The sequence below is a fragment of the Diorhabda carinulata genome, chromosome 9, assembly GCF_026250575.1.
Source record: "Diorhabda carinulata isolate Delta chromosome 9, icDioCari1.1, whole genome shotgun sequence".
Lineage (NCBI taxonomy): Eukaryota > Metazoa > Arthropoda > Insecta > Coleoptera > Chrysomelidae > Diorhabda > Diorhabda carinulata.
Window position 1 is genome coordinate 9336123 of NC_079468.1, and position 27566 is coordinate 9363688.

General features: G+C 31.8%; 1 protein-coding gene and 1 long non-coding RNA gene across 3 annotated transcripts in view; both read right to left on the reverse strand.

Moving 5' to 3' along the window:
- The window catches only part of LOC130897990 (synaptic vesicle glycoprotein 2C-like), a 72147-nt gene extending 68782 nt beyond the window's left edge, over positions 1-3365 (reverse strand). Inside the window, exon 1 of one of the 2 annotated variants that reach the window (XM_057806998.1) lies at positions 3117-3365. In XM_057806998.1, coding sequence (XP_057662981.1) covers positions 3117-3222 — 106 coding nt within the window. In that variant the 5' untranslated portion in view covers positions 3223-3365. Of the gene's footprint in view, positions 1-3099 lie in introns of both variants that reach the window. The other variant, XM_057807000.1, reaches the window with a different exon arrangement.
- A 2676-nt stretch (positions 3366-6041) lies between these two features.
- LOC130898053 (uncharacterized) lies at positions 6042-11585 on the reverse strand. Its single transcript, XR_009059827.1, has 2 exons — positions 7519-11585; positions 6042-7465 (listed from the first exon to the last, which is right to left on the reverse strand). It is a non-coding gene; the product is annotated as an uncharacterized LOC130898053 (long non-coding RNA).
- Between the last annotated feature and the right edge of the window lie 15981 nt (positions 11586-27566).

A 27566-nucleotide genomic window follows, 5' to 3' on the forward strand; every position in this document is an offset into this window, starting at 1 on the left:
AAATAATCCAAAAATGAATTCAAGCAGCAGAAATTTGAAAGTTTATTAGGTATTACAAAATCGTCGCCAAAATTGAAATGAGCAAATAAAAATAAATAAACCACTTTATTATACGAGGTTTTTTAAATCTCCTATCTTCCACTTTGGCTAGGCTTGCGAAAAGTGATTTTGGAGAAAATCATCAAGTTACATTAAAAGTTTCTTTAAAAGGGGAAATAACCTAATCTGTACAACCCCTAAACATTATCTATGTGCTCTGATCTCGTTCCAAAATTTTTGGGACAATTGGTAACACCGTAATGAGGAAAACCGATTGTAAATGGATTCTAACATAACCGATTTGCATATTTAATTATTATTGGGGTTTTTTTCATAATTTCAACAGAGCAGGTCATTCTGAGATACAAACTACAAGTGCCTCAAGATGTGGATAAAAAAATAAGGGTTGTGGAAACTTTTTTTGGAAATTTAGTTTTTATATTAACATCTCCTCGATGTAGCTTTCCTAACTTCCTTGGATTAATTTTATCCTTCCATTAGTATACTGATTACAATATTCATATCTTCTATGTTTTCATTAGTTTTACAAAAGCATGAACTGTGTATTATTGGATCCTACAACAGGTGGCTTCTTCCATAACCTGTCCTTTTGTTACTTACAAAAGCTTCACATGGTCTGAACCAAATCTGAATAGTGAGACAAATTTGATAAAAAAGTCCCCACAGTTGGGTTACACTATATAGACGGGACAATTTTAATAAATTAGTAATCAATTATCTCCAATATTTGATACAATCAATTAATAGGGAGACCTTGATTTTCATAGGTATCCTTAACCTTTGTTTGCACAATAAAATAGGAAAAACGTTAACATCCTTGTGTCTGGTATACGTGTCAACATTCCATATATCAGAAAAACGTGATCGATATCTTTAAAGGTGTGAATTTACAAGGTGTCCCTCGATCAACTACATTGTTTCAAAAGTTACACGTATTATGATTATATATTTTGGGAAATATAGCTGCAAATCTTTTTGGAAAAGTTAAGCCCATGAGAGAATTTAATTGCATCATCATAATTAATCAACGAGAAATAACAGGATTCTTGTACTAATGATATAATTATCTCACTATTATTCTATAACTTAAATTAAAAACAAAAAAGCACTTACACACATACAATACGGTTACTAATAAGATATGCTTATACTGAAAAAATATGCATTTATTACTCCACGACTGTACTATAAAACATTCATTATTCAAGGGCTTCTTGAAATATGTAAATACCTTTTATTCACTAGTGCATAATTATTTATTATACACTGTATGAAATTACACACCATGTCAAAACATTAATGTTAGTATTTATCAATATAAATTTGAATTTCATTATATTGTATTTATCATATACAAAAGCTGTAGATGTCTAATAATAATTTAAATGTATATATAGTTTAAAAAACCCATAAGGAATAAACTTCACTTCTGTTTCTAATAACAATCCGTATGCTTTATAGGCAACATATTCCACATATGTCTCTCAAACTTTGATCTAAGGTAGCTTAAATCATGAAATCATTAATTCAAAATATCAAACTAAGTATAGTAATTCCAATTTTTGGTTATATTGGTTTTTTTGCTATTATTACAATTATTACTTACTATTATTACATATTACAATATTATTGAAACGAAATTTTAAATTAAATTTGTGTCATATCTAAATCTTATATATAAAAAGTAAAGTAGCAAAGCATCTAATAGGACTAATGTCTACCATTAAGGGTTTTCGATTTGCTTTCTAAAGAACAAAAAATATTAAGGATGATTTTGGTTATTCAAAAGGTAGCTATTTAGTAGAAATAACAAAAAATGGGAGTTAATGGAATATCGATCAATATTGTTGACATGTTATATCTTTTCTATCTTCGATTGATCCTCTCACCTGGTTTAGAAAAAAAACTTCTAATCATTGATCAACAAAAGCGTATTTCCAAAGACTACACAAAACACAAGAAAGTAATTTGAAGAAATCACATGCAATTTAAGATTTTATTGAATTTTAAAAACTTATAAATGATAATCCACCTTGCTACAGACCCATTTATTAAATATGAATAGCTACAGTAGTTTTTAAAGGTTTTTCAAAGTACCCCTTTCTGGAATGAAATATAAAATTATTTTCTCTATCTCAGATTTTATGGTAGCAAATTTGAAAATTTAATTTTTAAGGCTTGGTTACAATCAGTGAAACTACTCAGTCAAGGGTGTGAGTATATATAATAATCCATGTAAAGGGGTTGAGACAGGCAAAGATACTCCTATGAAATTATGAAACAGTCAAATGATTTGAATTCTAAGGTATTTAAACATCTCAAATGGTTTTTCAAGTTAAAAAACACAACGCTTGTACAACCACTATTGAACTTACTTATCTGTTCGAGGTACCTTAGCTAGATGCTTCAGCAGACATCCATAATAAAGCAGACTGATAATTTTTATATAGAATGTGCAATTGTTTTTAGTTACAGACTTATTACCTGATATTTTAGTTTGATTCCTTGCACAGTAATTCTGTTTGTATTAGGATCAAAATTATTTCCATTCATACAGAATCATAAATGCTTCATTTAACTGACTTATCGAAAAAAAGAGTATCTAAATTTTTTATATGTCCGTTAACCTAAGCTACTCTAAAAATTACTCATACCATAATTCAAAAACTTAAGTGGCTCAAACACACATGTAGTTATTAGAATAAAATTGTATCATTTCACTTTTGACTTATTCAGCTAGTCAAATTTATAACCCAGCCAATCGAAATATAGAAAATAAAATAATGAGAATATTTAAACTGTTCGTTTATAATAATAATAAGAATAATAATAATAATAATAATAATAATAGACAATTGTAAACTTATCACCTTAAAGTAAGAAGATATGAGAAAGTATTTTCATACCTCTCCTCACGTTTTAATATATACAACAAAAATGAAGCACAATATCACATTCATTTATAAAGATTTTTGAACGAATTTTCTAAATAAAAAAATTTAATTGAATGTTACAATAAAACGCATTATAAATGCTTACATGCTTAACTCACTGACCATCGTCTAGGTAATTTGCAGAATCTGGAGCAAAAATTTTTATAATAATGTCCGAACCGGCCCAAGTAACCGCTGACTTTACATCTCTACTAGCAGACTTGATCATCACTCACATTAAAACTCCTAAAAATGCAAAAGTCAATAGTTGACACTCAACAAATTAGCAAAATTTCACGCCAAAAATTCGAATCGCTCAAAAATCAAAAACGCGTGTGCATCTCGCTAAAGCTTTTTGGGGTATAAAAGCTCAATTATATCAACTGTTACGTCCCCACCTAGTCTAGGCTCGTGTATATCGCGTGTAGCCTTTTTTTAATAAGAGTGTATATGCTAAAAATATATCTATACCGGTTTTATCTTGTTTGGCATTAGCACTTTTAAGATATTAGTTTGACAACGTTCCAGTAAAGATGGGAAAATCGTGTTGGCGCACATATAATACGTTCTTACATTTAATTGAACAGGGTAGCTCATACAAAGTCTGGTCAAGATTTTTTGTTATAATAGCTAAAAAAACTGATAAGAAACAAAAAGCTCAACTGTCATAGGTGAAAAAGAAATAATGCCAGATTACTAAAATAAATAATCAATTAAACAATTCTTCTGTCTCAACAGTATCTCAGTATCTTGTTTGGGCAGTCTCTATAAATAACAAAATACCTAATTGAGTTAGGTTCTAGACATTAGTTTATTAGGACCACCACGTTCTCTAAATTTGACATCACTCAAAATTTTTATAGTCAAAAATAGACGGCAATATTCAAACAAAATGATGACTATAAATATCAAATTAAGCAAAAGATTAATCAAATCAACCCAAATATGTTCCAGTTTTTAAGATAATTCCAGCATATTTTCTCAAAAAGTGTATATTCGATCATATGGTTTGATATTTCCACTTTATTTTAATTCAAATTTGAATTCAAACCTCACTAAACTTTACAAATTGATTTGTAAAAACTTATTGAACAATGTGCTTTTACAGAAAAAATGTATATTGAGAAGATACGAACAGTTAATCTTTTATTTTAGCCATTACTCTTTAAGCACTTGCAATACCTACTAGACGTAGAGGGTCACACTGCTACTTTTACAATTACGTGTAATTGTGCATTGTGCGACCAGTCTCATATTATGCCCTATTAACAGATGTTGAATTGGAACAGATTAGTTTTTAAATGCGCGTTTGTCGCACTTTACTAGAAAAAACAATTATAGGCTTGGCAATCTTAAATTTCAATGTTCATAGTGAGTAGATCAATCCACGTACTATTTCACATATATATAAATAAGAATATAACATATCAATATTAATTGATGAAAGTATTTTGTCTCTACAAGTTCGTTATTTTCAATGGAATCATCTTAACTGGATGTTAGTGATGATGATTCAACTAACAATAAAATTTCCTAGAAATGGAGTAATTCTTCAATAAATGATATTCTACGTTAAGTTATGGTCGCATAAAATCAGCGAGCAAAACATTTTCAGTGCTCAATCGTACAATGCGCTTAAATACTGATGCGCATTGTGCGATTTGGTGCTATACACAGAACATACCCATTGGGTAGTTGGTTCACATGGGACAGTTATAATAAGATTTTACTGCTAAATATATCTTCTATCATTTTTTTCATGAAAGTCTTATCTTATTTTTTTGAAAAATAGTTGAAATATTTTTATTTTGCTTGTCTAGTAATTTGTTATATTAATTAATATAACTCAAAGTTTCGATATATTGAAATCGGGGTAATAGTTAAAGCATCTTTCAATTCTTGAAAAACCTTTTGACATTCGGGGTCAAAAATAACCGGAATACCTTTATAGAAGTGTTGTCATCGGATTAGAAATTTTAAAAAAATTTGGTATGAACCTTCGGTAGGAGCTAGCGAGTCCCAAGCATTTAGTATACTTTTGGTTGGTGGGTTGAGATTTTTTTTTACTTATTCGATTTTAGCCGGTAATGGCTTAACCCATTTCGTGTTCGTTGCATCTTTGATATAAGATTTTTTAATTAAACGGTAAAGAATTTTCTTATAGAAACATCTGTTCGAGAAGATCCGATTACAAACTGATACATCATTATTTTAATTTGGATCCTATTGTCAGTATAATAGTTCTCGCCATCTTCATCGTAAACTTATCGTAGGTATATTAATCAGGAGCATTGGGGTTAATTTCTTGGTAATATTCTTGATAGTCAGTATAATAGTCATTAGTCTAATGAAAATCTTTATTTCTGTTAAAACGAAAAATTCATTGTATATTAAAATTTGTGTTGGACCTAAGGTCTATAATTTGGATTTGATGTAATTACTGAAGGACCATTTTGATTTTGCTGGTTATTTTGAAATTGAGTTTGGTCATTGTTGGGAATTGTGGCCTAATTCATTTTGTAAATTCCGGGTTTGGTTCGGTCTGAAGAAACCCTGAGCTCAGTTTTGAGATTGTTTTTGACGCGTTAGACATTCATTTATAGTATGCCCTATTCTTCCACAAAAATTATATTGTTTGGGTGGATTTTGACTAGGTCTACGAATAGGTAAATTATTTGAACTACGGTTACTTGTGTTTGTGGCTTACGTAGTAAATTAATTGAAGTTCACTTTTTATTCGTCAAGTAGCTGAAAAGACTCTTATTGGGTTACTAGCCCTAACAATTTGGCCAATTTTTGGATCTATACCAGTTAATGAGTCATTTAGGGTTAATGATTCTACAAGACGTGTTTGTGCTACTTTTTGATTTGTAATTAAGTGTTGTTGTTTATTAATACAGTTGAACTTCGGTATATCGCTGTTCAGGGGGACCGGAAAAACTTCGAATTATCGAGGATGTCGATATAGCGAGGTTCGATTTATTGAGGTGATTTCTGACTGACTTCGATATATAGATAAAATATGATAAAATATGAATATACTCAATGTAATACAGAAAAAATGTGCCTGTTTTATTAAAATATTGTACATATACAACAATACAATATACGCCAATTAACATTGATAAGATTGCTAGACAAACATAAAAAAACAATTAGAAATAAAATAATTACGTAATTAGAATAAGAACAATCCTTGGTAATTATTTAACAAAAAAACAATTGACTTCATTATCAAATACATACAATGTGTGAAAAAAAATTAAGCTGAGCTTTGAAAAAAATCGGAAATTGTAGTTTTCTTTTGCAAGAATTTCCGCAAGATGGTAATAGCACATCGAGCATCACGAAGTGTGGGGTCTGAATCCGGTTCCTCGAGCTGGCTGTGCATATTATCCTCGCTGGCATCTTCTTCTGCGTCTGTGGAAACGGATGCGTTGATGTCTGCATCGCTTAACTCCCCGCATATAGGCATCGTCAATACTTAAAAATTCCTTGAAAATGAGCTCTTCAGTGCTTAAGTTCTTTGTAATTTCGCTCCATCGTGCAGGAGTTTCATCTACATTAAGTGGTGCATCAAATAATCTGAATAATCTGTTAAAATCAATTTTATGTTACAAAACTTACACAAAATGAATGGTTGAAAATAATCGTAATTAGCTATGTTATAATTGCCTAACTTCAAGCTTGCACATAAGCATTTTTAATCTATATAATATTAACTAATTGAGGATTGTGGTGATTTGAATTTTTTTCTTTTAAAAATTGTCAAATTCGTGCGATTCAAAAATCAATATGCAAAATGACATGGAACATAAATATGGAGTTTATTGATTCTTATTATTATTGTGACTAACTGTCAAATTTTAGGGTAGGTTCGGTTAAGTCGTTATAAATGACAGTGAATGTTTATTGGATAGATTCTCAATGATATTCAATTTTAAAGGTTAGATCATTATGAATTTGATAGTTTAGGTAAGGTTAATTAGTTATAGAATACGTTGAATTTTCTTATAGAATTTTTTGTTTTGGATTCTGAAAGATACTCATAGATTACGCTAAGGTAATTTGAATCAGCTTTTTTACTAATTCACTGATCGTTTTTTGTAGTTATTTTCAGTTGTCAAAATTTTGACAGATTCATAATGTATAATGATCTTCATAGAAAACATGTGTGGTCTGGGAGCATGAGTCAGGGTATAATTTCCTATCAGTTTTGTGAAAGGTTATTCAAGGTCAGGATTATGAACAACAGGACTAGGTTCACGGATTGAAACGCGTTGGATTTTTGAAAACTCTCGACGTTTCGGCTCCCACTTTGGAGCCTATATCAAGAGAAGGTGGGAATAAATGGTTATTCGTTCATTGTTAACAAGTGATGCTATTCCGTGGTCTCAATCTACCTACTCCGCGCAACGAATCACCCCCTTTTTTTGGCTTACTCCTTGGAATTCCACCGATGAAATGAAAGGCTAAAAAAAATATATAAAATGATTAAAACAGAATATAAAAATAATATGCTTACCATAAAAAACACTGTTGACACTAATACTCTCATTGTCGGTCTTGATCTAACTGAGGAGCTAGTCGCCTGAACCTTTTAATTATAGGGGACCTATTGGCGAGTTTAGAGATTTTGGCACGCTTGTAAACTACATTATTGGCGGGAGGGGTAATTAACTTGTGGAGGAGAGCTTCTCGGGGGGTTTTAGAGTAAGTGTTGTTGGCCGGAGTGGCATAGGAGCGAAGTGGATGAAGAAGGTGTTTCCAAGTTGCCGGCAATCTCTGGCTGTCATCCCTTGTGTTCAGACAGTTTGGACTCTGAGCAAGGGATTTCATACACTCCATGGTGTTCATTTGACGAATCTAATTAAATGGGAGACTGAAGTTTGAAGATTCTGCAAATTTTGTCTGTTACACCTTTGATGTAAGGTAGAGACACCCTCAGTTGATCTTTAAAACCATGAGAGGGGGATGGAGGAGTTGGAGATGAAAGTTTGTGAATGCTCCTAGAAATTTGAGATTTGTTATAACCATTCCGAATCAATGTTTGTCTCAAAAAATTGATTTCAGATAGTCGGTAGGATTCGTCACTCAACGAAATGGATAGTGATACGAATTGAGTTGAGTTGAGCTGGATGATGATGGGATTGAGCGCTAAGGAAACGATTGGTATGGGTGGGTTTGCGATAGATGAAGTGAGAGAAACCGTGTATAGAAAGTTTTCTGATGATGACGTCAAGGAACGGCACAGATGACTCCTCCTCCACATCCATCGTCAACTATATACAGAAATGTACGCCATTCAGATGGAGTAAGAAGTAATCTAAAATATCTCTTCCATGGGGCCAAATGACAGAAGTATCATCAACATAACGTAGCCAACAACTTGGTTGGAGTGGGGAGAAGGTTAGTGCTTTATTTTCAAAATGGTCCATGAAAATATTAGCAATGACGAGAGAGAGAAGGGATCACATGGGGGCATCTTTGAGTTGCCGATAGAAATTTCCTTGGAATATGAAGTAGGTGTTGGACAAACAATGTTTGATGAGCGAAAGGTAATATGGGGCGATGTAGTGACTAGTGCTTAAGGTAGACAAAGTTTCATCGATGGGAATGTTGGTAAATAAGAAGATAATATCAAAGCTGACAAGAATATCTGAGGGGGAAATATTGAAACCTTTGAGTAAGTCGATGAAATGGCGAGAGTTTTTGACGTAGGATTGGGATTTTTCAGCAAATGGCAGGAGAATTCCAGCAAGATATTTGGTCAAGAGTTGGGTGGGACAATTAAATGCACGTAGTGGAAGACCGAGTTTGTGAATTTTCGGAAGACCGTATATACGAGGAATGCGGGATGATTTTTCTCGAGGTATGAGTTTAGCTTTGATGTCGGAAGGTGGGAAGGATTTGATTATAAGAGTTTTAGATGTCTTTTCTAGATTTATAGTAGGGTCATTGTGAACAATTTTATAATCGGAAGTTTTGAGAAGATTATTCATCTCATCAAGATAAGAAGAGGCAACGACGTATATAAGGGGGGGTTTAAACCCCCCCCCCCCATAGAATCGTCCATGCATACAATTATTATCATCATTCTTCTACGTAAACAATTATTCAATCTAAAAACTAGACTTAAAGTAAACAAACTTAGTTTGAATGCACTTATGTATCAGCAACATTGGAGGAAAATTTGTACGGCGGTTGCTGACCACTAAGGTGGCTGCATGTCTTCCACTCCGCGTATGATTTCTGCAACGTGGGTACGTGGGAGTGGGACGTCAACAACAGTCTTAAGTCTTGTGTACTGAATCACTAGAGTAGTTGTGCGACTTATGTGTATTGTTTTTCTTTATTTTGTTTATATTGTGCAAACTGAGTAAACTTTTTAGTGCTGCGAAGTTTTTTGAACTTGCAAAGTTTGTGGTGATCGCGATAAAGTAGCTGTGCGACATCCGTGTGGTGTTTTTCTTCATTTTGTTTATATTGTGCAAATTTAGTAAACTTTTGAGTGCTGCGCAATTTTTTAAGCTTGAAAACTCTGTGGTAAGTATCTATAGTTCCCTAACATATACTTATTTAATAATGTAATTGCTGTTTCGTTAAAACTAACTTAAAAATCAACATAAAAAAGAATTAATGCGCTAAGCAGATGGCAAAACTCACTAAAGTTACATAATAGAGGTGGTGGCATTATATATAGCTGCCTATATGATTTCATCTATGGATGAAAAAAGTATTTAATTGAGTACACTTGTAAACGTTATATTTATTAGTCACTTCACATAATACTGATCTCCGAGTTATAAGTTATAATACATGGTATAGTTATAAATGTGTGATTTAATATATAAAAAAGTTCATGTTTACCTTTATTTACTTAGGTTTTTTTTACATTTTTTGTGATCAAAGGGAAGAAAATATACAGTATACAGGTAAATCCTAATCCTAATAAACAACAATGAAAAAAAAAATTATTATTGCAAATATCAAATAAATGTTAAGTTCTAAAATAAAAATAACACTAAAATTCAATTAACAGCGAATTCATTTAGATAAAACCAAAATTTTTATTGAAATTAATTTGTTTCTTAATTTATCAATAGAATTTTTTTATGTTCTTATAGAATTAGATTTTGCAAATATCTGTTCCTGTTGTTAAGTTTCAAAGCAGACATAAACCCGGCCCTGGCACCTGGAATGTAAAGGTTATTTACTCACTAATGCTGGCTTGTCGATCTATCGTTATGGTAACGAAAGGGGCTTATGATTCTAATCCCTTTACCTTTGGTTTACGACTTTCAAATATCTTGGAATGGGTATTTGCATTGCGTTTTACTTGTAACCGGCCTGTCGGCAAATTTACAGAGCTAAACTAAATAGCTAAAAGCTGAGACAAACGACGAGGTCTATCTGTGACGTAATTTCGGCTGCTTTTAGACTTGACGAAGGGCCTGGTTCGATTCTCGCTCACCACCATCTCAAATCTATGAGTCCCAATTATTCATTTACAGTTCATTTATCCCAAATTAAATATTATAAATTATAGCCTAAAAAACATACCTGATATGATTCTCTAGCACAGTAAAACCTTTGTTTTGGAGAGGCCCGTTCATATCTATGCTTAAATAAGGAAAACATAAAGTTTCAAAAAAAGTAGCTATATAGCTACTTTTTTGCAACTTTATGAGCCTCCCTGGACAAGAAGCTCCACTTAGAGGTCTCCCATTTATATTTTTATTGTCTTTGAGTTGTATTTAACCAAATTTTATAAATGGCAGACAGGATGAAATGACTTACTTTTACAGTCACTGTGCCACTACCTCTGTAGCTATAAGGTGCCTAAGTCTAGCACCGGTCCTTTTATAATTGAAGCTATTTTATTATTAGAAAACACGTAACTTTCTATGCATTTACACTAGAAATTGTTTTATATTTTAGTGAAAGAAAAATGAAACGTACTTCACAGCAGTCGCTTTTGGCATTTTTTCCAAAGAAGGTGAAAACCAACGACGAATCGAACTCGCAAAACAATGAAAGTACACCCAGTGTGCGTATGGATATCAATACAGATGCTTCAATTCCCTCCAGCTCTAAGAACAAAGATGAAACAGGCCATAGTAAGTTATTTTAATTTTAATCTCACACCCATCTTTAACGTGTTTTTCTTTTTAGATAGCCTGGATTCTGTTATAATGGAAGACGAGTACGATATTGGCAAATATGTGTCAAAAGCTCCAAAAAATGATAATGAAAAATTAAAAGCTTTGAAAGAAACCTGGACTCCTCCTGAGACTTTTAAGTTTCCCGTCACTGGTAACAGAAATCTTTGTTTTCAACGTCATTGGACCCAAAAGAACCCATGGTTAGCTTATTCAAATATAGCACAAGGGGCACTATGCAAAATGTGCGTTTTGTTTGGACAGACCGAAGGTGGTCGCGGTGATCAAAAACTTGAACCATAAAACTTAACCATAAAAAATCGTTATGTAACCAATTCGACAGGACAATCTTGGCATCAAAATTTTGTTTATTAAGGGTTAATGCTTTAATTTTGACCATTTCAAATTGTTTTGTATACAGCCATCCATATCGTAAGGCCGAACATGCTGCGACCAGTTTACCAATGAACGCAGCAAAGTTTCGGATCTTACACGTATGCTTGTTTTTTAAATGCAGACATAGTTTTAATATTTGGCGCCTTTTATCATCAGTCAAAGCCATGGACATGCTCTGGGAGTTGAAGATAAACCCTAAATATGTGCAGTTTTCAACAGGTATTAGACTACTTTTAGTATTGTTTACAATAAAGCCTAAAAATTCCAAAGTTGTTATTATTTTCCGCGTATAAAAAAGACATTCCTCATATGAGCTTCCTATACAAATAATATCGTCTAAAAATGATAATAAAGTAATTCCTTGTTCTCTTAAATGTTTTAATACTGGCTTTAAAATTTTGGTAAATGTGCGAGTTGCTGATGACAATCCAATTGGGAGGCAGTTAAATTGGTAAACTTTAAGTATTTTCGATATTGCTTATTAACAGGAATTAAATAGTATGCATCTTTTAGATCGATTGATGTGAAAAAACACTTATATATTAATTTAATACGAGTTCTATAGTCATCCATTTTGAAGTGTGGTGGTGATAAGAAATTATTAAGTTTTTTCAAGTTTAGGATAAAACGATAAGAACCGTCTTTTTTTGGCGTTAAAAAATATGTAGAACAAAAATAGCCTCCTTTTCTTGCTTAGAGATATCGCTCCAATATTTTCTAGATTTTTAATACTTGATTTTAATTGAATTATTTCAGGGTTTGACCATTTTGGAACTGAAGAATGCTTTTGATTAGGCTTTTTCCGAAAAGGAATTTTGTATGCTGATATGTTCCCATTCGGCAACAAAGTATGCTAAATCTACCTCCTATAAAACTAAGTACCTCTAATGTCGACTGTTGGGACTTGGTCCGGTAACCCTTCAGGCTGATGTTCCTCCTGTTCTTGGATGTTCCCTGGCAAGGTCTGGACTGGCCATAAAACGTCCTCCCCCGGGCCGCTTTTTGACGAGCTGGGTTGTAATGGGAGCGCTTGGAGTTTAAATTAACCGTCTTCGGTTTTGGATCTGGTCTCATTAATTCTGAGCCTGTTTTCTTTAGCGACTGAAGTGTTTTAATTCTCTCCCCTAATAAGTTTTTCCCGTATAAAAACCTATCTAATTCAGCCTCTTCAACGGCTTTTTTCATATTTACATTAAGGGAGGACCCAATTAGGTATCTTCGATAGGCGGACATTGAGTGGTGTAGGTCCGACAACATTTTACCGACATCGATTAAGATAGGCAAGGCTGCATTGTCTTTCTCATCTTTTATGATCAGATTAGTCATAGTAATACCTATTGCACTTAAAATGCTTCCTATGTGTTCTTGGACTCGTGCCAAAAAGGTGTCCCGTTTACTCACTATTTCTGCCAAGGATTCGGCAATTTCTTCATTTAAAACGGGAGCCTTAAGTAGTGGACAATTTACGCTAACTGGGTACTTTTCTAGAAGAGTCTTTCGGGAGTCTTTGTTTATGTCATTAATTAGAATTGCAGACCATCGGTTGACCAATTCTTCTTTAATGGCAGGCCCAGAAACATCAGTCAACGGGGGGTCTTTTTCTAAGAGATTCATCATTTCTTCGCCCATCTGAGCTGCTTGAGGGACAGTCTCCCCTACTGTGTCTTCGCCACTTTTTTTGTGTTTTATAATATATAATATATACTTATACATATATGTAATAAAACTATTATTGAAAAACTTTTAAAAACAATATCCAGGAATTATGATGATGTTTTTTCATATTACATATATTTTAATATTTATACATAATAATATATAATCATCTATATTCGTGTATGAACATTGTTATTTACTTTTTCGTTTGCGTGTTTGCTGCGCTTATTATTGAAAATATATCATTTTCAGCGCCACGCCCCATTATAACTATAATCGGTCTCAGAAGATGATGATTCTTCAGAATCTTAAAAAAGAAACCAGAAGAAAATAAAAATTTTGCTGTGTCTACCTATTTGTAGACAAAATGTTTTGCTACTACCCTCGTATATTCATTTCCTAGTTTCAATATCAATAAGTGATATCAGCATCGAATTATTTCTTTTTTCCCCGGACTTCAATTCACAGACGGAAATTTCCGCTGTGTATTTATTTATTTTTTTTTTAACAAAATATTTTGCTATGGCCACAAGTATACTACAATGTGTTAATTAGAGGGGATAATTGCTACATGTGATAGAGCTTATTTGACTTCCAATCATGTAATTGGCCCATCGATTAGTGGCATTAGTATAGCTAGTGCATTGATCTAGCACTTGTATTTCCGATATAATCTCAACCTCTGATAAAAACCTGTAAAATTAGAGACTTACCTGAAGATAAAAGTCGTAAAAGTTTTTTAATTTTCCTTTTAGCATGTTCATGAATTATAATTTTCGGTTTTCGAAAATTATTTTTAAAAATTTATTTTACACAAAATTACAATAAGTTGAATGAATACAATTAATCTCACAAGCGAACTAACTAATATTCATTGAATGAACTATATATTCAAGAGCGATACATATATTCATTGCTAAGTTGTTTACAATCATTTGTATTTATAATAAAATAATTGCTGATAAAGTGTTTATGATATTTAATACATTTTTGATTTTGTTGTAAAACATTTATAGCATTATTATATCTTTCTTCATCATCTGAATCTAGAGTTCCAAAAAGCCATTTATCTTTTTTTCCTACTGCATTTATTAATCCTCTTTTTAATCTTAAATGTGGATGAATATTTTCTGATTTTTAATCTAAAGTATTAATCACAATTTCCGTTCTACTTAGTGATTGTTCAGCTAAATTATGATATGAAATAGGATTTGTAGCGTTCGCTTGAGATAAATTATTTTTTAAACTATAATAATATTGTTTCAAGTTATTAATTTGTTTATGAATAAATTCTAAATCTATATATGTAAAAGTGTGTTTAGTATATACAGTGCTTTTCAGATAAAAGTATCCACCTTTAATAACTTTTGTAATACTGGTATTTAGAAAAAATCCAAAAACACGTCAATTTATGTTGGAAGCGGCAAGCATTATGGCTTATTTAAACTTACTGGAAAAGCCACCCCCTCACCCCTAGCAGCATCCCCTTTATTTTTTTAAATTACTTTTCATATTTTTTATGTAAAATTTGGATACTCCTCTTTGAGCTGATTTCAAAAATGTATAATACTTGTAGGTTAAAGTGGTTAGTTTATGAGATAAACAATTTTTCTTTTAAGAGCACAAATTTTACTTATAATTTACTTTCACCTTATTTGCCTGTACTAAAATGGGTTGTACAACAGTTCAAACTCTTTAATCTTTTTAACTGTGCTATTTATTATGAAGTTACAATAAGTGTTCAAAATGAGTACCATTAACTTCCATACAATGGTATAATCTATTTTGAAATGCCTCTCTGACATTGCTTAATACGGCTGGATTTAATTGTCGACATTCATTTTCTATCCTCTCTCGTAAATCATCCAGAGATTCTGGTTGGGTAGCATAAACTTTTGTTTTTAAATACCCCCATAAAAAGAAGTCTAGGGGTGTTAAATCCGGTGACCTAGGTGGCCACTCCATCATCTGCCCCCTTCTACCTATCTAACGAGCGGGGAATGTTTCGTTTAAAAATTGTCGGACAGGCATAGCATAGTGTGGGGGAGCTCCGTCTTGTTGAAATACCAGTAAATCTTCGGAAAGGTTATCATCATTTTCTATTATTGTTGTAATACGTGGGTCAAACCCTTCCCTGAGTAACTCAAGATATGATTCACCATTTAAATTTCCGTTGATGAAGAAAGGTCCGACAATGTGGTCACCTAGGATACCACACCAAACGTTTAACTTTTGGGGATGTTGTGTATGGAATTCACGCATAATATGTGGATCACTTTCAGCCCAATATCTACAATTATGCCTACTTACTAAGCCATTTAATGACCATGAGAATTCATCAGAAAAGCAAATATTGTTTAACAATTGTGGATTGTTATTGATAATTTGCGTCATTGATTCGCAAAACTCTAGACGACGATCAAAATCATCTTCATTCAACTCGTGCACCAACTTAACTTTGTATGGGTGGTACTTGAATTTATGTAGAACTCGGAAAACTGTAGAAGATGAAACACCGATCGCTCTACTTATTGTTGACAACGATTGGGGTTGTTGAGCCTCTAAGCTGACTTGCCCTAAAATTGCCACTTGGATTGCTTCGTTATTTACGAGTCCCTCTCGCTTATGCACTTTATTGCAAACAGACCCTGTTGTGGTAAATTTCTCCATCAGTTGAATTACATACTTATGAATTGCATGTCTTCCGTCATGTAATTCGTTAAATATTCTAGCAGCAGCTCTTGCACAATTATTATTTTGGTAGTATAAACCTACAATTTCAATTCTTTCTTGCAAATAGTAAACCATTTCAGAGAAACAAAATAAATAATGTATCAAATTACACTATCAATAGTGACTACAAATTCTAGTTGACAATGTCAAACTTTAATAAAAAGTAGAGTTTTTTGTTGTTTGGATTTTTTAAGTAGAATAAATAGCACAGTTAAAAAGATTAAAGAGTTTGAACTGTTGTACAACCCATTTTAGTACAGGCAAATAAGGTGAAAGTAAATAATAAGTAAAATTTGTGCTCTTAAAAGAAAAATTGTTTATCTCATAAACTAACCACTTTAACCTACAAGTATTATACATTTTTGAAATCAGCTCAAAGAGGAGTATCCAAATTTTACATAAAAAATATGAAAAGTAATTTAAAAAAATAAAGGGGATGCTGCTAGGGGTGAGGGGGTGGCTTTTCCAGTAAGTTTAAATAAGCCATAATGCTTGCCCCTTCCAACATAAATTGACGTGTTTTTGGATTTTTTCTAAATACCAGTATTACAAAAGTTATTAAAGGTGGATACTTTTATCTGAAAAGCACAGTATGTATAAGATTACTGGTTCCTAAATTAATGGGTAATAATAAGTTATTTACTTTTGTAATTGTTATGTCTTCTATCTTAGATGTCTTGTAAAGTAGTAGTAATATTAATACTGTCGTCAGCTTCATTATTCTGTAACAATTTTTCTGTTTTAGTTTTTGGTTTTCTGATTATGTTTTTGTGATAGGTTCCTCTATCAGTTTCTAAAAATATACCAGAGTCTTTTATGATTTCTGCCTTTTTAAATTTAAGTGATTTTTTATCTCGGAATTTTGTTTTTATATAAGTTATATTTTGCTTTTCATAGGAAGGGGAACCATTTCTATTTTCATTTCTCTTATTAATTATTTTTTCTTTAATATTAGCATTTCTATCTTTAATTTTTTCAAATAATAATTTAGAGGTTTCTTTGTGATTTTGTATATAATTGGATATTATTAGATGATCGTCTAAATCAAACGGATCGGGGTTATTTATATGACCTTTAATAATTTCAAATGGTATAAATTGTGTTACAGAGTAAATCTAATTAGTATATGCCAATATTGAATGTTTTATTAATTGATTAGGTGTTAAATCTTTGTTATTTTCTCTTATACATCTGAAATATTCAATTAGACTATTGTGAAAACGTTCTACAGGTGAATTGGAGTTACTGTTTTTTGATGTTGTATAATGTAATTCTGTGCAATTTGCAAAAATCTTGCAGGTTGTTATTCTTGATCTCTGAACCACAATCAGCTGTAATTTTGTAAGGTAAACCGTGATGAGTAACATAATTTAATATATTATCAACAACTGAGGTTCCATTCACACTTTTATAGTTAAATATGACTGATTTGCTATTTTATAAGTATCTATATGTATGTGTTCGAATGGTTTACTGGCTGTTGAGGTTAAAGTGAATTTAATTACTGGGGGATTTCTATCATATTTCGCCAATTATAATTTTCGCTAATTATTTTTTCGTCTTCTTTCAAATAATTAAAATTATGAATTTCATATTGGTTTGTTTCAAAAGGATGGATTTTAAGAGGTTCATTCAAAATTATATAAATTGTCTTAAACGTTTAATTTGTTTTACATTTTCATTATTTATTTCTCTTTTATCAATGATATTACTTTGATTTTGTATATCCAATATATTTGTATTTAATTCAGGTTTTATATCATAACATTCTTCTTCTAATATATCATTCTCTATTTTTATAACATCATTTATTATATCTTTTTCTTCCATTGTCTCATTATTTATTTCATTTATTTTTCTATTTAATTCTATGACATTTTCTTTTACTTCAATTTCATTATCATTTTCATTCATTTTTAATCTAATCTGTATATTTGAATTCTACGTTTAATTCCACTTTATCAAATAATTCTACTTCTAATTCTCCTTTTGTATCATTATTCATTTCTCCTATCATTATAATATTTTCTTCTGAATTATTTTCTGTTACATTTAATTTATCTTTTTCTTCTTCATCAAATAATTTACTGAGATCTAGTTCTACTTGTTCATTTATTTCTTTACAATGATTTAATTCCGATTCTTTCATTTTTATGAATTTTTGGTGATGAATTATTAGATGTGAAATTTATTTCAATTACTTGTTCACTGGATTCTGGTTCGTTAGTTTCTATGAAATTTTCAAAGTATGCTAAAGGATAATTACGAGTAAAATTTATTTCTTCTGTTTTTGATTCTTTTTCCCGAGGCTCTTTTCGAAAATTTACGGTTTGATCATTATTTTCTTCTAGCTCTAATAAATGTTGGAAATCAATTACTTCTTCTTCGTTATCGTTACAGTTATTATTATATAATTCCTCATATGTAAAATTTGGTTTTTGATTTCTTGATTGGAAATGTCTATAATTATTATTATTATTATTGCGATTAATATTTACATTTCTACTGGGTTTGTCTGAAAAATTTCTCGATGTCGTAGACATCGGTTCTGGTTTTGATAGTCGATTTACAGGTATTTGATTTAGCCCGAAAATATTTTTTTCTGGTGCCAAATACTTGTGCATTTGTGCATAAATTTGCCTTCTTTGTGGCATGGAATTTATATTGATAGGTTGACTAGGAAAGTTGTAATTATTATTATTACTATTATATCTTTCATTATTATAAAATTGGTTTTTATTATAATTATTATCATATTGCTGATATTGTTGATAGTAGGGATTGTTATTATTATATTGATTATTTCTATTATTTTTCATTGAATTAGTCTTAAAATTATTATTATTATTATTGTACTTAACTCTGGTCTCATAAAATTGGCCATAGAGTTTCTCGAAGTTTTCGAATTCGTCGACATAAGCCATAGTATCTTCTAGCGATACAGGCTTTTTCAAATACATATTATTGCGTATGGTGCCTGAACATCCTGCTATAAAGGTGTTCAAAGCTGTTTTTTCGCAATGGTTTATTTGACATTTTTTGTCAATTTCCCCTAAATTCAAATTATTTCTAATTCTTTGGATTGTTTGATTTTTTAGTAATTGTAATCTATTTCCAAATGCTATCAGACTCTCATTTTTAAATGGTCGTGTTCTTGTCAGTTCCTGTAATATGCAATCTAAATCACGTCTGTCTGCAAAGCATTGTATCAAAGCTTCTTTTAGTTGAACCAGCTATTTAGTTCAATCTTATTTCCTACCATCATTTCTGCTTTATCAATTAATTTTTCTTGGATACATTCCAAGACATGATTATTGATATCTTGATCATTATAGACCAAATACGTCTCTATTAAATTTTCACATATATTTATGAATTTATTTAAAGTATTTATATTTCCGTCGTACGGTTTGATATTTTCTAGTTTTAATTTAAACAATTCCCAATTTAGGGTTTTTGGACTTGAAGTTGCCATTTTTTCGAAATCTGAAAAATATACAAAAATACAAAAATATACAACTAAAAACAGCTAAAATACTACAGAAAATATTCATCTTTCAAACATAAAATGTCCTAAAAAGACTCCTTATAAATTCATTTCAGGTTCGTCATCGTCGGAGATGCAACAGTCGAAATAAAAGATGTTACAACTTGGGAATATAAATATGAATCTTGGATTTGCCAAATTACAGAAATCCAGTCATACTTTTATTCATTATTATAATTTAAATCCACCACGAGTAGATTATAATAAGTTAAGTATAATCATCTAAAAAACAATATATCAAACACTCCATTTTATTCAACAGAAACAAAAAATATTGTAAATATAATCGAATATACACAAAATAGTGTAGAAGAAAAATTTTATTTTCCATCTTGGATAGACCAGAGGAATAATTAACGGTCTTGGATCAGCTATAAAAGCCATCACGGGAAATTTAGACCCTACGATGAAGTAAGAATAAATAAAATTTTGAAATATTTAGAACAAAACCAAGAAAACTTACAAAATCAAATGAAAATGCAATATTCTGTGAGCAACCAAATTTTTAATAGTTTTAATAAAACAATACAGGGCATAAAGTGTAATGAAAAGATTCTTAGAACATAGAAGATAATTGAGATAAGAGATATTCTAGATTTTTAAGCAAACGCTGCGCTGCGAACATTGTTTATTTAAAATTCGTTAACTTTTTGCAAACTTAAAACTCTACATCCGAGTATAATAAAATCTCGCTACCTATTTACGGAACTTCAAAAAGTGCATTTCTTTTATCAAGCCGAATTGCCATTCAAATTAAAAGATAAAAATATATTAGATTTTGAAGCTATCATAGACGTAGTTTGTATAGTTGAAAATAATCAAATACAATATTTAATTTAATATTTTTTATATGTTATCCATCCCTACAAGTCGAATCGGACCTGACGCGTAATATTTATGAAAATCAAACAACTTTTAGAAATTGAAATAATATATATACAGGGTGATTCATTAAGATTGTCCAATCTCTGAACTGTAGATTCTAGACCTCAAAATATGATGATTCTGCTCAACATGCCTTATGCAAATATTGCTAGTTTCCGAGATTTCAAGGTTTAAATTTAAATTTTGATTTTCGAAATAATTTGTTATGTTTCCACAATTTCTCTTCGAAAATTGGCAATTTTACATTTTTTGGCATGAGGAATCATAATTTGCACTCTAATTTAACATTTCTAATAGATGGCGCTAGTTACACTTGTTTGTGTTAATTAAATCAAAGTAAACTTTTTTTTGGGCTAAACTTATAACTGAAATAATAAAAAAATATTAAAAAGCGTTAAATTCTACAAAGAAAAGTTACTCTTCTTTGATTCGTGTAACTCAATCGGTTATCGAGTTATTTGCTTCTAAAAAAGTCAATAAATTTTAATTTTTTCATAAAAAAAATGTATAAATATATAGCAATAACAAATTTGTAAACAAAAATAAAAAACTTCAAAGCAAATGCTCAAAATGCCCACCATTTACTTCAATACAATTTATGATCCGCTTTCGTAAAGATCTCTTAATATCAAAATCTCATTCGTGAATTAAGCCATGGTTTAATTTTTCGTTTTTTTTTAAGTAGGCTTGTGTCACTTTTAGACAGTTTGTGTAGAAGCAGCAATTGGATAATAATAAGAATAAGTAATACATTAGTATACCATTTATTAACAATTTAGTAATTAACAAGTGTAATAGTTATTTATCAAATAATGCCTAGGTATAACGATTTTTCCAATAATGAGATGTGCGATATGATTTGTGTGTTTGATCAGTCAAATTATAGTGGTCCAGCTGCGGCTCGAAGATATTCACAATTATACTCAACTGAAGGCAACCCAATTACAAACTGTACCGAAATCTTTACAACCGCTTAGGTGAAACAGGGTCTTTACGCTCTAAAACTGAGCACGGTGCTACAAAAAAAAATCACTGCCGATAAAGAAGATGAAATTTTAATTTTTGTTACGGAGAATACAGATATCAGTACTCACCGATTAAGTATGCAAACAGGTATAAGCCAATCGTCTATTTTTAGAATACTGAAGAGGGAAAAATTGCATCCATATCATTACACTCCTGTTCAGAATTTATTACCTCAAGATTTACCTAAGCGTCTACAATTTGCCAAATGTTAACCCAGATTTTCTGGATACAATTCTTTTTACTGATGAGGCAACATTTACCAGACGAGGAATATTTAATTTTAAAAATAATCATTTGTGGGATTCTGAAAATCCACATGCTATGAGGGAAACACATTTTCAGAACGAGTTTAAGGTTAACATTTGGTGTGGTGTCATATGTGGGTATTTAAGAGGTCCTTTTGAACTTGAACTTCAAGAACATTTACACGAATTACTAGAAGATATACCTCTCGCTTTAAGACATAATATGTGGTTTTTCCACGACAGAGCACCACCACATTATTCTTACAAGTTCGTCAATACTAAAACGAACAGTTTTCGCATCGATGGATTGGTCGTGGAAGTGAGTTTGCTTGGACACCAAGAGGCCCTGATTTAAATCCTTTGGATTTTTCAATTTGGTCGCAAATGAAGGCATTAGTTTACAAAGAAAAAATTACTTCTCTTCCACAACACCGACGGAAAATAGAAGAAGCCGCGGATGTAATTAAAAATAATAGACAAGGATTATTTGATATTAAGAGATCTTTACGAAAGCGGATCATAAAGTGTATTGAAGTAAATGGTTAAAAAGAGTAACTTTTTTCTGTAGAATTCAACACTTTTTAATATTTTTTTATTATTTTAGTTATAAGTTTAGCCCAAAAAAAGTTTACTTTGATTTAATTAACAGAAACAAGTGTAACTATCGCCCTCTATTAGTTATGTTAAATTAGAATACAAATTATGATTCTTTATGCAAAAAAACGTAAAATTGCCAACTTTCAAAGAGAAATTGTGAAAACATAAAAAATTATTGCGAAATTCAAAATTTAAAGTTACACTTTGAACACCCCGTATCTCGGAAGCTGGCAATATTTGCATAAGGCATGTTGAGCGGAATCATCATATTTTGATGTCTAGAATCTACAGTTCAGAGATTGGACATTCTTAATGAATCACCCGTCCCCGTCCCATTTCAGTTGGCCCTATTGAAAAAAATTACTAATTATTGCTTTTTCAGCTATTAAAAACCGGCAAATTGTTTCGTTTTGAGCACTTTATATTTTCTATAAACATTTTAGATACTTTTACAGGAGTTACAAGTCTTAAGATATGTTATAATTACAAACCAAAAAAACAAAAACCAAATGTGATCAGAAAAGCTTAAATATTAAACATACTTTTAAAAGTTACCATTGCGTAACATCCCCTTGATTTTTAATAACTGCCGTAATTCTTTGAGGCATGGAGTTTATTAAATTCTGGCAGTATTCGAGAGTAAAATCATCCCAAATTTCTTGTAGTCTTTCTTTTAATTCCATGACAGTTCTAGCTGGATTTGCACGCCACTGCTTTTTCATTTCATGCCAAAGTGTTTCTATTGGTGATAAATCTGGACTACTTAAAACCCACTCTAAAAGTGGAATATTGTCTAAGAACCATTTTAAGGCCTTTTTTGACTTATGGCATGCTGCTCCATCTTGCTGAAAAATAAAGGCTTTCCCAGCGGTTAAAGTTACTTCTCTTGTTGGCAACAATGATTCTTCTAAAATATCCAGGTACTGTTCACAATTGACAATTCCGTTTATGAAATGCAGTTTTCCCACTCCTCTTGCAGATATCGAGCCCTACACCATTACAGATGCCGGAAATTTTACTTTCCGCTTTAAACAATCTGGATGAAAAGCTTCATTTTTTTGTCGATCGTCACCCACGCAAACTTCAAAACGAGACTCATCACTCCAATTTATACAGCTCCACTGTTCAAAATTCCAATTTTTATACTCTTTGTTCCATTTAAGTCTATTTTTCTTTTGGATTTGAGTTAATAACGGCTTTTCCTTGTAACGAAAATTTAAATTTAGAAAAATATGTATTAAATTAAGGTGTTACAAACTCAAACTACCCATCTTAAGAGCACTCTGAAGAAGTTGAAATACTGATCGATAGTGGAGGTATGAATAATGCTGAATTGCCACCAAAAATTAGCTACTCCTAATTTTTTCAGGCTATTTCATTTATGAAAAGACACAATTTAAGTCTTAGAAGTCCCGAGTCAACATCTTTAGGCCGACTAATGAGCTTCAATAGAGTGGAAGTAACCAGGTTTTTCGACTTGCTGAGAGAAGTTAGACTTAAATACAATTTTTCCCCGGACAAAATTTACAACGCTGATGAAAGCGGATTTTCAACGGTTCCAACCAAACAACCAAAAATTTTGTCTCCTACCGGCAGCCGAAGAGTAGCAAAAGTTGCCAGCGCCGAACGTGGTAAAAATATAACATGTTATAATATGTTGCTTAAATGCTCAAGGATCATATCTTCCACCTTGGTTTATCTTCCCAAGAGTGAGAATGAGGCCGGAATTGCTGAACGGTAGTCCTCCCAACAGCAACGGAATTGCCCAACAAAGCGGGTGGATGACAAATGAAACTTTTATTTTATATCTTCACCATTTTATTAAGTATGCAAACCCTTCACCAGCAAGTCCAGTTTTACTGTTACTTGACAATCATGGCTCTCATCGATCACTTCAAGCGGTAAATTTGTGCAGGGAGAACGGCATTATAATGGTGAGCTTTCCACCCCACTCAACTCACCGACTCCAACCATTAGATGTGAGTTTTTTTGGCCTTATGAAAACCTATTATAGTCAAGCTTGTGAGAATTTTATGGTCAACAATCCAGGAAAAGCAATAACAGATAAAGAGGTAGCTAAATTGTTTGGTGTGGCCTATTTAAAAGCAGCCACAGTTGGGACAGCAGTAAACAGTTTTGAAAAGTGTGGAATAGAGCCATTCAACCCTCAAGTCTTTACTGATGTTGATTTTGCAGCTTCCAAATTCAGTGAACGCCAAATTCCTGAAAATCATGCCGATGTCTCAAGCGATAATGAGCCCTTATTAACAAAAAAAATTAGACTGAGTATTATAGGATTTGAGGATAGAAGCAGTGAATCACAGAAAGAAAACACATCAACAATGGTAAAAGAAACTATCGTAGAAGAAGCCATAGCTGGTCCATCTGGAGTGCCCAGAGAAAAAAAAAGTGGTATTTTGACACAAAAGATACAAGACAACATAACTTCTGAGCCAGAATGTTCTAATACTAATAAGTCTCTGACTGATATTAGGCCACCTCCAGTCTACCAACGTCCAATCAACCATAGCCAAAGACGTCGTCAGAAAGCGACAATTTTAACGTCCACTCCCAATAAAGAGGAGCTCGAAGAAAACTACAGACAACAATTGGTCAAAAATATTAAAGGAAAGAAACAAGTTAAGCGTTCGGTTTTTATGGATAGTGCGAAAACATCAAAAACGGTAGAACCAGAGTCTGAGATTTTCTGCCCTGGATGTATGGAACAATATAAAGATCCCCCTATTGACGACTGGATAATGTGCAGTAAATGTAAAATGTGGTGGCATAAGTTATGTAGTCAATTTGATGGGGAAATTGAATTTATTTGTGACTTCTGTAATAATTAGTTGTCTTGCCTCTATATGTTCGTCATGTTACCCCACTATGGGGCAAGTTTTTTGTTATATTCTACAATTTTATATGCGCATTTTGATTTAATTATTGAAATATATGTTTGATTCTTAACACATTAAGGTGTTTAAATTCCCTTAATTAAAATAAATAGTTTAATTTTACTAATTATTTATACGTCATTTCCCTTAAGGTCCTCAACTTGCCCCACCCTCCCCTACTTATTTAGTTATAGTCTATATCAGAAAGGTATAATGTAATAAAATGGGGAATTCCGTCAGTTACGTTTTGCGTTTAACAGGTACCGTTTAACCTTCTATTAGTGCATCTGCCTAATTCCAACCCTATTTTAAATTCGGCTTAACCATGCGCCGTAAGGGCAATGGTGCCTTACCCAAAATTTTTAGACCTTTATAAGTATATTTGTTTAGTTTAACGCATCAGTATTTGCTGTTAAGCCGTAAATAGTGGTCACAGTATTATAAGATTAGTAATAAAATGGCGACATTTACACCAACTAAAAGATGTTCTTATAATTCTCCACTATCAGTAATGATAATATTTTAAATGTACACGATTGCATAAAATAAGATTACCCGAAATTTACTGTACAAGAAATTGTCGACCGATGTTCCCGAATGACTGGAGTTGGAAAGTCCACCGTTTTTAAATTATTGCGGGGGAGAAAGATAGCAGGCCAAGTGGAACCTCCTAAGAAAAGTCCAGACAAACCAGTCTTTGATGAAGACACCAAAAGTGTAATTCGAAGAAAAGTTCACTCTTTTTTTGATTTTAAAAAATAAATATCAGATAAGATTTCAATGGAGCTTGGCCAGGTTGACAGTATTCCGTTGATAACTGAAAAACTTTTATGGACCACTTTGAGAAATATGGATTTTGCCTGGGAAAAGCATAACCGTAAAGCACTTTTACTGGAAAGCTATGAAATTGCTTGCTGGCGTCGAAAATACTTAAGAAGTATAAAGCAGTACATAACAGAGCAGAAGAAATCTTTTATCTTGATGAGACGTGGATTAATGAAGGTTATACAGTACCAAAAATGTGGCAAGACAAAAATATAACTGGTGCTCGCCAAGCTTTCATGAAATGCCTGTCAATGGGTATTAAGGTGCCTTCAGGTAAAGGGAAAAGACTAATAATCGTCCATATTGGAAGAGAAGCGGGATTTTTAAAAGAAGATTTGCTAACATTTCAGTCGTGCCATACGGGAGATTACCACGAGAACATGGATTCGGATGTTTTTGAAGATTATTTTGGTGAAATGATAAAATATCTTCCGGCTGATTCAGTAGTAATGTATAATTCTAATATAATTCTCGACGCATAGAGAAGACTCCAACTTCATCTTGGGATAAACAAGAAATTATTGGCTGGTTAACCACCAAAGGTATTGAATTTGAAGATAATTTGATAAAAAAAGAACTATTAGCTATAGCAAATTTACACAAACATCGTTTTATGAAATACGCCGTGGAAGATATAGCAGAAAAACACATTGTATCTGTGCTGCGCACCGTCTTATCATTGCGAACTAAATCCTATAGAACTTATATGGGCGCAAGTGAAAGGATTTGTAGCAAGACAAAAAACGACATTCAAAATGAAAGACGTTAAGCTACTGTTTGATCAAGCCATTAAGGCACCAGAGAACTGGCGAAAAGCAGTCCAGCATGTCATTAAAGGGGAGAAAATGTGGGATCTTGACTACATGATTGAGCGGACCGTCGACCCGTTAATTATAACGTCAAAAGGAGATGACAGTTCCTTAGATGACGAAGAGTATTATGATTTTTTATAATTTAATTTCTGTATAATGTTCAATAACAAATAAGTGTACCTAATGTCTAATTTTTATTCTGTTAAAATAAAATTCTTTCCTTTTTACGAGTATCCCACCGGCACGCCTTTGGCACACTATTTTCAGTGTTTGGGAATGCATAATAAAAGGCTAAACCCATATATTGATCTCAACCCGGGTGGTACTACCTGCACTTGATAAAAAGAAAAAATTTTACAATGAAATCAATGCCAAACTATGAAAGTGGCTTAAATATTCGTTGGGTCACTCTGTGGTCCTTTTGCATACCTATTGAGATTTTATTACTCTATACCTTTCTGAAATAAACCATAGTAATATTTAGTACAAAAATGAGAATTTCAGTTTTCTTGATTGACTTTGATATTATTTCATGTGCATTTTCAATAATACCTAGATTTTTGTTCCAATATTAAGTTAATAATTTTCAATATTTTTTCTCCTCAGTTTTTAAAAAGTGATTACATATTTTTTTAATTGGCTTACTGTGCCAGAACAAAACTTTAACTGTTGTAAAATTTTGATTTAAATGAATAATAATAAAAATTAATTTATTCTCTATGCTATAAGAGGTTAATGAATGATTGAAAATAAATTAAAATTGTATATTACACTAAAAATAATTAATTTTCCTTG